This window comes from Aotus nancymaae, unplaced genomic scaffold (assembly GCF_030222135.1).
Source record: "Aotus nancymaae isolate 86718 unplaced genomic scaffold, 86718_ANA_hifiasm-v0.15.2.pri h1tg000015l_0, whole genome shotgun sequence".
In the NCBI taxonomy this organism is placed as follows: Eukaryota; Metazoa; Chordata; class Mammalia; order Primates; family Aotidae; genus Aotus; species Aotus nancymaae.
In genome coordinates, this window is record NW_026988426.1 from 12684049 (window position 1) to 12696620 (window position 12572).

General features: G+C 36.2%; 1 protein-coding gene across 1 annotated transcript; it reads left to right on the forward strand.

The window, feature by feature from the left end:
* Window positions 1-328: 328 nt before the first annotated feature.
* On the forward strand, window positions 329-733 carry LOC105723156 (small ribosomal subunit protein uS8-like). The gene has a single exon (XM_064376360.1). The coding sequence runs from the start codon at window positions 329-331 to the stop codon at window positions 719-721; it is 393 nt and encodes a 130-aa protein (XP_064232430.1). The 3' UTR covers window positions 722-733.
* The last annotated feature ends 11839 nt before the right edge of the window (window positions 734-12572 follow it).

Sequence of the window (12572 nt, forward strand, 5' to 3'; positions counted from 1 at the left end):
AAAATCTCTCAGTAAACTAGGTATTGATGGAATGTATCTCAAAATAATAAGAGCTATTTATGACAAATACACACCCAATATCATACTGAATGGGCAAAAGCTGGAAGCATTCCTTTTGAAAGCTGGCACAAGACAAGGATGCCCTCTCTCACCACTCCTATTCAACACAGTATTGGAAGATCTAGCCAGGGCAATCAGGCAAGAAAATGAAAAAAGTGTATTCAAATATGAAGAGAGGACGTCAAATTTTCTATGTTTGCAGATGACATGATTGTATATTTAGAAAACCCCATCATCGCTCTTTCCGCCCTCTTTCCGTGCCACCACAATGGTGCGCATGAATGTCCTGGCTGATGCTCTCAAGAGCATCAACAATGCCAAAAAGAGAGGCAAATGCCAGGTGCTTATTAGGCCGTGCTCCAAAGTCATCGTCCGGTTTCTTACTGTGATGATGAAGCATGGTTACATTGGCGAATTTGAAATCATTGATGATCGCAGAGCTGGGAAAATTGTTGTGAACCTCACAGGCAGGCTAAACAAGTGTGGTGTGATCAGCCCCAGATTTGATGTGCAACTCAAAGATCTAGAAAAATGGCAGAATAATCTGCTTCCATCCCGCCAGTTTGGTTTCATTGTATTGACAACCTCAGCTGGCATCATGGACCATGAAGAAGCAAGACGAAAACACACAGGAGGGAAAATCCTGGGATTCTTTTTCTAGGGATGTAATATGTATATTTACAAATAAAATGCCTCATGGAAAAAAAAAAAAAAAAGAAAACCCCATCATCTCAGTCCCAAATCTCAAGCTGAAAAGCAACTTCAGCAAAGTCTCAGAATACAAAATCAATGTGCAAAAATCACAAACATTCCTATACACCAATAATAGAGAGTCAAATCATGAGTGAACTCCCATTCATTGTTACAAAGAGAATAAAATGTCTAGAATACAACGTACAAGGGATTTGAAGGACCTCTTCAGGGAGAACTACAAACCAGTCTCAAAGAAGTAAGAGAGGACATAAATAAATGGAAAAACATTCCATGCTCATGGATAGGAAAAATCAATATTGTGAAAATGGCCATACTGCCCAAAGTAATTTATAGATTCAATGCTATTCCCATGAAGCTACCATTGACTTTCTTTATGGAATTAGAAAAAACTACTTTAAATGTTATATGGAACAAAAAAAAGAGCCCATATAGCCAATACAATCCTAAGCAAAAAGAACAAAGCTGGAGGCATCATGCTACCTGACTTCAAACTATGCTACAAGGCTACAGTAACCAAAACAGCATAGTACTGGTACAAAAACAGATATATAGACCAGTGAAACAGAACAGAGGCCTCAGAAATAACACCACACATCTACAACCATCTGATCTTTGACAAATGTGACAAAAACAAGCAATGGGGAAAGGATTCCCTATTTAATACATGGTGTTGGGAAAACTGGCTAGCCATGTACAGAAAACTGAAATTGGACCCCCTGCTTACACCTTACACAAAAAATTAACTCAAGGTGGATTAAAGACTTAAATGTAGGACCTAAAACCATCAAAACCATGGAAGAAAACCTAGGCAATACCATTTAGGACAGAGGCATGGGCAAAAATGTCATGACTAAAACACCAAAAGCAATGGCAACAAAAGCCAAAATAGACAAATGGGATCTAAATAAACTAGAGAGCTTCTGCACAGCAAAATAAACCAGGATCAGAGTGAACAGGCAACCTACAGAATGGGACAAAATTTTTGCAATCTATCCATCTGAAAAAGGGCTCATATCCAGAATCTACAGAAAACTTAAATTTACAAAAAAAAAAAAACCATCAAAAGGTGGACAAAGGTTATGAACAGACATTTCTCAAAAGAAGACATTTATGCAGCCAACAAGCATATGAAAAAAAGCTCATCATCACTGGTCATTAGAGAAATGCAAATCAAAACCACAATGAGATACCATCTCATGCCAGTTAGAATGGTGATCACTAAAGTCAGGAAACAACAGATGCTCAGAGGATGTGGAGAAATGGGAATGCTTTTATATTGTTGGTGGAGTGTAAATTAGTTCAACCATTGTGGAAAACAATGTAGCAATACCTCAAGAAACTAGAACTAGAAATACCATTTGACCCTGCAATCCCATTACTGGCTATATACCTAAAGGATCATAAATCATTCTACTATAAAGACACATGCACATGTATGTTTACTGCAGCACTATTCACAATAGCAAAGACTTGGAATCAACCCAAATGCCCATCAAAGATAGACTGGATAAAGAAAATGTGGCACATATACACCATGGAATACTATGCAGCCATAAAAGAGGATAAGTTTATGTCTTCCAGGGACATGAATGAAGCTGGAAAACATCATTCTCAGCAAACTAACACAGGAACAGAAAACCAAACACTGCATGTTCTCACTCATAAGTGGGAGTTGAACAATGAGAACACATGGACACAGGGAGGGGAACATCACACATTGGTACCTGTAGAGGGGTAGTGGGCAAGGGAAGGAATAGCATTAGGAGAAATACCTAATATAGATCACAGGTTGATCGGTGCAACAAACCACCATGGCACGTGTATACCTATAGTACAAACCTGCACGTTCTGCACATGTATCCCAGAACTTAAAGTACAAAAAAAAAAAAAAAAAAACTGTTACCTTGAGCAAAATAATAATAATAATAATAATAAATGAAAATAAAATAAAAAAATAAAATACCCAGTTTGGGAAGTTCTTTATAGCAGTGTGTAAATGGACTAGTACAACAGTCAACCCATTTCTGAGAAAGGCTCCAAGAGTATGCATTAAAGAAAGAACAGTCTTTTCAATAAATTGTGTTGGGAAAACTGGTTGTTCATATGCAGAAAAAGGAAACTGGACCCCTATCTCTCACCATATACAAAAATCAAATCAAAATGATTAAAGACTTAATCTATGACTTAACACTATGAAACTACTTACAAGACAACATTGGGAAAAATCTCCAGGATATTAGAGTGGGCAAAGACTTAAGTAATACATCCCACAGGCACAGGCATCCAAAGCAAAAACAGATAAATGGGATCACATCAAGTTGAACTTCTGTACAGCAAAGGAAACCATCAACAAAGTGAAGAGACAACCCTCAGAATGGGAGAAAATATTTGCAAACTACTCATCTGACAAGGGATTAATAACCACAGTATATGAGAAGCCCAAATATCTCAACTAATAATTTGATTAGAAAATGGGCAAAAGATCTGCATACACATTTCTCAAAAGAAGACACAAATTGCCAACAGGTATATGAAAAAATGCTCAATATTACTAATCATGAGAGAAATGCAAATGAAAACTACAATGAGACATCATCAGACCCAAGTTAAAATGGCTTTTATGCAAAAGACAAGTAATAATGGATGCTGGCAAAGATGTAACAAAAGGGGAACTTTCATACTCTGTTGGTGGGAATGCAAGTAGTACGCCATTCTGATGAATGGTATGGAGGCTTCCAAAAAAACTACCACTAGAACTACCATATGATCCAGGAATTTCACTCCTGGGTATATATTCCACTGAAAGGAAATTAGTATTATCTAAGAAATATCTCCATTCCCATGTTTATTGCAGCACTATTCACAATAATCAAGTTATGGAATAAGCCTAAGTGTCCATCATCAAATGAATGGATAAAGAAAAATGTGGTACATATATACAATGGAATACCATTCAGCCATAAAAAATGAAATCTTGTCATTTGCAAAAATATGGGTGGGACTAGATAATACTATGTTAATTGAAATAAAACACATAAAGACAAATATCACATGTTCTCACTCACAGGTGGGAACATAAAAAAACATGAACTTACAGAGATAGAAAGTAGAATTATGTCTACCAAAGGATGGGAAGAAAAATGAGAGCTGGAAATAAAGACGGTATGGTTAATGGGTACAAAAATACACTTAGATAAAAGGAATGAGATCTGGTGTTCAGGAACACAACATGTGACCATAATTAACAATCATTTATTGTATATTTCAAAATAATTAAAGAAGTGAAATTAGAATGTTCCTAACACAAAGAAATAATAAGTGCTTGAGATGGTGGATATCCCAATTACCCTGATTTGATCATTACACATTGTATGCTTGTATCAAAAACTCACATGAACACCATAAATATATATAACTATTATGTATCCATAATAATTAAAAACAACTTAAAAATAATAATAGTAATAAATAGAGGGGAACAACCATATTATGTTTAAAATCTCCTTAAACTCTAACATCCCCAGAATCTATGGTTGATTCTTTCTTGGGAGGGAAAATTACTATATTCTAGGCATCTTCCTTTGAAAACAGTATTCTTCAAGCTGTATAGCCTCTGAGCTACATATTATTTTCACCTCAATGTGATTTATCTCCTAAGCTATATTTTAAAATCATTGAATGCCAGGATATTTCACCATGCTTTATATTCTAATCACACATGCTTTTCTTCCTTGCACAGTATATATACTTCAGAAATACTCATCTAAAAATTCACCAGGCACAGGGCTGGGTGTGGTGGCTCATACCTGTAATCCCAGCACTTTGGGTGGCCAAGGTAAGTGGATCACGAGGTCAGGAATTTAAGACCAACATGGCAAGCATGGTGAAACCTCGTCTCTACTAAAAATACAAAAAACTAGCCAGGCATGGTGGTGTGTCCTGTAGTCCCAGCTACTCGGGAGGCTGAGGCAGGAGAATTGCTTGAACCTGGGAGGCGGAGGTTGCAGTAGCCAAGATTGTGCCACTGCACTCCAGCCTGGGTGACAGAGCAAGACTCTGTCTCAAAAAAAAAAAAAAAGATTCACCAGTTCACCAGGCACAATGTCTTGGCTTTGTTATTTCAATCCTAATACAACTAAATTAAAACACAGACAAACAAAGAAAAAAATACAGGACAATAGGAGAGATGGGAGCATTGGATATTTAATGATGCTAAACAATGACTGTGATTTTTATGGGCGGGGTGAGTTGAAGGAGGGTGTGATAACAATATTGGTTATTTCAAAAGCAGAATTTCTAACATTTATGTTGAAAATTTTACAGATGAAGCTATATGAAATACAGGGTTTTCATCAAAATAATCTACAAAGGGAAGGTTATTAAATAGTTAATAATGTGAACAAATTTAGACATGAGTTGAAAATTGTTTAAACTGTTGATAGATACATGGCGTATCATATTTCTGTATCTACTGTTGTATATGTTTTAAATTTTTCATAAGTTGTTTTTTATGAAAAGAAATATGTGTTGGCTGAGAAGACTGCAGCTCTTTGGATGCTTAACATACATGGATTGCACTGATGAAAGAAATTTACTAAAAAAGAAGGAGGAGGAGGAGGAGGAGGACAAGAACAAGAAGAACAAGAACAAGAACAAGAAGGAAGGAGAAACCTAAGAACAAAAAAAGAGCATCAGAGAAATATTAGAGAAACTTAGATCTAAAGCTGTTCTTTGATAAAAATTAAAAGGAAAATTCTAATAGTGCTCTAGGGGTAGGTGAACCACATAAAATTCACCTGCAACACACTTTTGGTATGATGCATTAACTCAGAGACAGTTTCCAGAATACTATTACCTTTGCCGGGGTTCAGGGTATGCTACCCCAAACTAGGACACTATGGCAAACTGAATAGTTTTAGCTGAAGAATTTTGAGAACTGGCACATACTGGAAGGACTCTCTGACCTACTTTCCTGAAGCAGGTCATAAGACCTCCCTGTGAGAGGTGCCCTCCCTATACCCAAAGGAAAGGAGTCTCCTTACACCCGAAGATAGAGAAATTCCAAAGGAATCTTAGTGAATAAGCCTTACTAAGACTCCTCCAGTTTACTATACTTTGCTCATACCCTTTTATCCTACTACATTTTTTTCTATAACTCTCCATTCTTAATCAAACTTAGTATGAAAACACTTGGACTAAACCATTTATTAGGGGTTTTCATTTCCTTATGAAGCTCCCATGTCACATAAAACATATTTTAAATGAATTAGCACAATCTTTTCCTGGTAATCTGTCTTTTGTCATAAAACTCCAGCTGAGAACCTAGAAGAGCAGAATGAAAAGATTTTTCTCCCTCTCTTACAGTTTCTGTTGACCACAAAAAGAAAAAGCCTGGAATACTCTACCCACCCCAGGGACTACAGCTGAAGTCTGGGACAACGGTCAAATCTGACAGAAGATAAGAATTCTTACCATATCAGTTTCCGGGGTCTCTGTCCAGAGCACCTGATCAAGAGAGGAAGGTATTAATAAAGCTGTTTTCTTGTCACTTCCTTTCCAAATTCAGATTTGCAGGAGAAAAGTATCTGTAAGAACAAACTTTTTGAGTTGTGACTCTTGTGAACTTGTTTTCTGGGTATCCATTGGCTATTGATCCTCTCTGGGACAAGTATTGGTTTCCTGTTGGTCTTGTTTAGTGTCCTGGAGGCTTGGCTTGACTTTTTACCTGCTTGGGTAGACAGACTGTTGGGCCTACATCTGCAGGCAGTCAACCATACACTGGGGATGCCAAGAGTAGGCTCGACAGAAATGTAGTTTGCACATCATTTGCTGCTAATGTCTTACCAACCTTTTGTTGTTTCTGGTGAGGTGGAGAAATTGGTGTCTTCATCTGTTTTCTCTTTGGCTATATTTGGAAATAATTTTGGATCTTGGGAGGTCTGTATCTTTTGAAATATCTTTTGGGATACCTCTTTTGTTCATGGGTAAGCCAAAAAAGGCTTTCTGGTTTTGGTGGTTTGAGTCACTTGGAATAGATGTACTCTTTGGCAAAAAAAAAAAAAAAAAAAAAATGGGAGTTAAGTCCCGCCAGGAATATTTATTGTTTGGCCCCAATTTTTTAAAGTGCTCTAATGTCAGAAGTTGGCCTAATCAGAAGCTGACATTCATAGCCTGATAGGAGTTATTATTTTCTAAGACCTATCATTCTATTTATATTGCTCCTTCCATGGGAACCTGTCGACTAACACTCTTTTCTCAAAATCATACTGACTCTATGCTCTGCCAGTGCTACCCGCCTTCTTCTCTTGGCATGATCTGCTGAGGATAATTTGGAATTTCACTGGCTTCTTCGGGCACTTCTGATCTCCACACACTGGCTCCCCATGATCTCTTTCTCCCCATTGCTTCTGCTCTTCTGTACTCCTTTTGTCACCTTCCATCTTCATTTTGTTTTCCTGAATTCCAAGGTTCCCTTCCAAGGTCCTACCCTTTTCTATGTCAGCCTCTCAATCACTGAATTTTAGGTCCCTTTGTTGCTAGGGACTCGGGATTCCCCAAAAGCAAATAACTGAGATTGGAAAGAAAAAAGGCTAACTGATAATAAATTGAATATTTTATCCACTCAGATGTGCTTTGAAGACCTCCAGACAGCGGCTGGATGTTTCTCCAGTCAGTCTCCTAAAATGTAGCTTACATCCTCCCTAAGATTACATATCAGGGCAAAGGAAATCTAGAAAGCCTTCTCTACAAATATTGGTGAGAAGTATTTGCCCTCATATTCAACAGGGACCCTCAACTTGTCCCATTTATCTGAAATACAATTCAGATAAAAATATGAAGCGGATATAAGGCAGTGAGTTTCTATTACTATTTTATGACTCCTGGCTGCAATTTTAGAATAAAAGCTATGTCTCTTTGTGTCTATCTGTATGTATGTGTATGTCTATGTAGTTATATGTATGTTACATAGGTGTGATATTTTTCCACCTCCAGGTAATATTACCAAATTAACTTATAAAATCCATTAAAGGAGTTCTATTCAAAATTGTTTAGAGATGAATGAGTACTTATGTAAACTAAGTATTCCTGAAACTCTCAGAAATATGGAAACATCCGAACTTTTTCTTTTTCTTTTTTTGATTCACGTGAGGTGAGATATTCTTTGATATATAAAGCTAGTTTTAAGATTTTTGGGTAAATAAAAGCAGACATGTCTCCAGAGTTGTAAGTTTTTCTACTGAGATTTACTAGTCAATCAAGCTTATCTCTACTCTAAGATTATAAAACTATAAATTTAACCTAGGAACAAATTGTGCAAAAAAACAAACTGCTTTCTGCTTCTATGAGTTGAACTATTTTTAGCTTTCACATATAAATGAGATCATGCAGTATCTTTTTCTCACTTATTTCATTTAACATTATGTCCTCCAGTTACATCTATGTTATTGCACATGACAGAATTTCTTTCTTTTTAAAGACTGAATAATATTCCATTATATATACAGATGTATGTGTGTATATATATATACACACACACATATATACATATCATTTTTTTTATTGCTTCATCTGTGCACAAACATTTAGGTTGTTTCCATGTCTTGGCTATTGTGAAAAAAACTAAAGTAAACATGAGGGTACATATATCTCTTTGAGGTACTGATTTCATTACCTAGTAGTGGGATTGCTAGATAATAATATAGTTCAATTTTTAATTTTTTAAGGAATCTGCATACTGTTTTCCATAATGGCTACATCAATTTATATTCTCAACAATAGTATGCAAGGTTTCTCTTCTCCATATCTGTGCACAATACTTATCATATATATGTATACATCCACGTATATCTATACATATATATACATATATACAAAGTATATACATATTCGTATATACTTTTTTTTAGATGAAGTTTTGCTCTTGTTACCCAGACTGGACTGCAATGGCATGATCTCAGCTCACTGCAACCTCCGCCTCCTGGGTTCAAGCGATTCTCCTGCTTCAGGCTTCCAAGTAGCTGGGATTACAGGTGTCTGCCACCACACCCAGCTAACTTTTCTAGTTTTTAGTAGAGACAGGGTTTCACCATGTTGCCAGAACTCCTGATCTGCCTCAGCCTCCCAAACTGCTAGGATTACAGGCATGAACCACCACACCTGGCCCTATCTTTTGTATTTTTTATGATAGACATTCTAACATGTGAGATGATTTTGATTTGCATTTCCCTGATGATTAGCGACGTTGAGCACCTTTTCATACAATTCTTGACCATTCATATGGGTTATTTTGAGAAATATCTTTTCTGATCCTTTGATCATTTTTTAATGCAGTTATTTATTTTTTATTTTGGATGTTTTGCTTGCTATTGAGTTGAATGAGTTCCTTACATATTTTGGATATTAACCCGTTTTCAGATATATAGTGTGCAAATATTTTCTCTTGTTTCCTAGGTTACCTTTTTAAGTCTATAGATTGCAGGAGCTTTTTGGTTTGATTTAATACTATTTGTTTATTTTTGCTTTTGTTGCCTATGCTTTTGATATCATATATAAAAAAATCATATTTCAAGAAGGTTTTCCATATGGCTTCTTATAGTAGTTTTATGGTTTAAAATATTACATTTAATGCTATTAATCTTACATCTTTACTATTTTGAATTCATTTTTGTTTATGATATGAGATAGGGTCAAATTTTATTTTTCTGCATGTGGATATCCAGTCTTCCTAACATCATTTATTGAAGAAACTATCCTTTTCTCATTTTGTATGCTTGGCACCCTTGTGAAGAACCGTGAACAGGCTCCACTCATAGAAGCAGAGAATAAAATGAAGGTTACCAGGGGCTGGAGGAGAACAGTAAAATGGAGAGATGGTGGTTGAGTGGTACAAAGTTTCAATTACGTAAGATGAAGAAATTCTGGATATCTAATTTACAATAAAGTGACCATAATTAATAATATTTTTGTGCATTTGATATTTCCTAAGATTGTCGATCTTAAATGTTCTTACCACAAAAGGAAGGAAGGAAGGAAGGAAGGAAGGAAGGAAGGAAGGAAGGAAGGAAGGAAGGAAGGAAACCTCTGAGATGATGGATATATTAATTACCTTAATTGTGGTGATCATTTTATAATGTATATGTATGTCAAATTATCAACTTGCACACCTTAAGTATGTACAAGTTTTAAGTTTCAAATATACCTCAATAAAAATAAGTAAAATCTTTCATGGATTATGTTTGTCTTGGTCAACCATATTAAAATATAATTATCTAAAAACAAAAAAGAATCAAAGTTAAAACTAAAGCAAGTTATAAAACTGGCAGACCCATCGGACATGTCAAAGATTCAAACCAGGAACGGCATGGAAGTCAGCAGGATGCCAGATTCATATTTGCTTTGCTGCTGTTTGGAAAAAGCCTATGTGATGCCTGTTTCGATTCCCATGCCTCAGCATGACAGATGCTGCTTCTTTCTCCTCACATTTTATAGTGAATCCTTTGAGAGAATAGCAAAGACCAGCTTTATTTAGACTTGTGAAAATGTGAAGATGTTCTAGCCACTATGATTTTTCCACCTCTTCCATCATAAGAAATTCTAATTCTACATTATCTGCATGCCTTTGAAAAAATCAACTACTGACTTTCTGAGGCCAGATTAAAAAAGAATAATAATTATTAACTTATTTCAAATATGTTTGATAATGAATAAAGGAGAAAATATGTATAAATGCATAAAGGTGAGACATCTAGAAGTAAAAACATTGTGTCGTATGTCCAGGGACCAAAGTCTAGTCCACTTCTGACATTAGCCCTGTTTTTTGAGTAAAGTCACCTAAAGCTCTTGAAAAATTAAACAGTTACTTAAGTCATTCAGTAAACTATAAAGTATTAGAAATTATGTGATTATATACATACATATACATATTATATATTTATGTGTGCATATAAAAGAGTATGTGTGTATAGTGTGTATGTATGCATACTATATATATATGTATATACATATATACATGTATACACACATATATATAAAATGTTGTATATATACTTGGTCATCAAAAACCTCTCAAAATTTATTTTCCCTTCATTCCCTTTATGAGCTATTCGAAACTTCAAGTATTTATTGAACGCAGGCAATTTACATGGTGCCGTTAGAATACATCTACTCATTATACGTCCATAACAAGACATGCACTTTCTTATTGTAAAAAGCTCTCAAATTTCCCATTTTTCACTCTGCAGACTCAGCCTCTCTGTTTGGAAACCTAAGACTACATACTAAGGACTTTGAATCTCAGTTAGCAGATAATGTTCATTAACCCATCCATTTCATCCTTTTGTCCATCCATCCATTCATCCATTCAGTGTTCCCTAAACTCCAAGGAAGTAGACAGTGACATGGTGAGGTTTGATATCTAAAGGGAAAGAAAATAAGAAGTCATCCCAGTTCTACTTTGTTGTTGCTATTTGTTTGTTTCTAATTGCTATTTTTTAATTTATAGAAAGGATGGCAGACAATGGGTTCCTGTGGGAAAGGAGTATGCATTCTTATACATCTCCAGGAATTAGTGAGGTACTCGTAAGTATTTTGGAAAATGAATGTATGAACATATATATACATGAAGGTACTTCAAGACCAACATGTTCTCTAGGAATACAGAATTATTTGAAGAAATCTTATCTGTGGTTTATTATGAGAGATTAAACCAGAGACTCAAAGGAATATTTTCTTATTCCTCTTTTATTCAAACTTCACCATGTTTGAGCAGTGGAGAATAATGGAAAGAGGAGAAAGAAATGGAAAAGGAGAAAGGGAGGAATTGGGAAAAACAGTCTGGAGTGCTGTAAGCATGGCCAAAAGAAGAAAAACGTAGATGGTGTATAAGAGTAGCAATACCAGGCGGGTACAGTGGCTCATGCCTGTAATCCCAGAACTTCAGGTAGGCCAAGGTGGGCAGATCACCTAAGGTCAGGAGTTCAAGACCAGCCTGGCCAACGTGGTGAAACCCCATCTCCACTAAAAATACAAAAACTAGCCGGGCATGGTGGCACATGCTTGTAATCCCAGCTACTTGGGAGGCTGAGGCAGGAGAATTGCTTGAACTCGGGAGGTGGAGGTTGCAGTGAGTGGAGATGGTGCCACTGCACTTCAGCCTGGATGACAGAGCAAGACTCCATTTCAAAACCAAAAAAAAAAAAAAAAAAAAAAAAAGAGTAGCATTACCATTAGCTATCCATAGCCTGCTGTACCGTCATTTCAAATCCAAGTGATTTCCACTTTAAGAATGATGAGGAATCGCCACACTGTCTTCCACAATTTTTGAACTAGACTGGCCAAGGAAAATGAGGCACATATACCCTCTGGAATACTATGCAGCCATAAAAAACAATAAGTTCATGTCCTTTGTAGGGACACAGATGAATCTGGAAACCATCATTCTCAGCAAACTGACACAAGAACAGAAAATTAAACACTGCATGTTCTCACTCATAGGTGGATATTGAACAATGAGAACACATGGACACAGGAAAGGGAGCATCACACACTAGAGTCTGCTGGGCAGGGACTAGGGGAGGGATAGCAGTGGGTGGGGAGGGTGAGGGATAACATGAGGAGAAATGCCAGATATAGGTGATGGAGGGATGGAGGCAGCAAACCACATTGCCATGTATGTACCTATGCAACAATCCTGCATGATCTGCACATGTACCCCAGAACCTAAAGTGCAATAAAAAAAATGATAAAAATGTTGTTCCAATGCCATGAATGAATATTAATCTAGTTAAAATATCAATTTT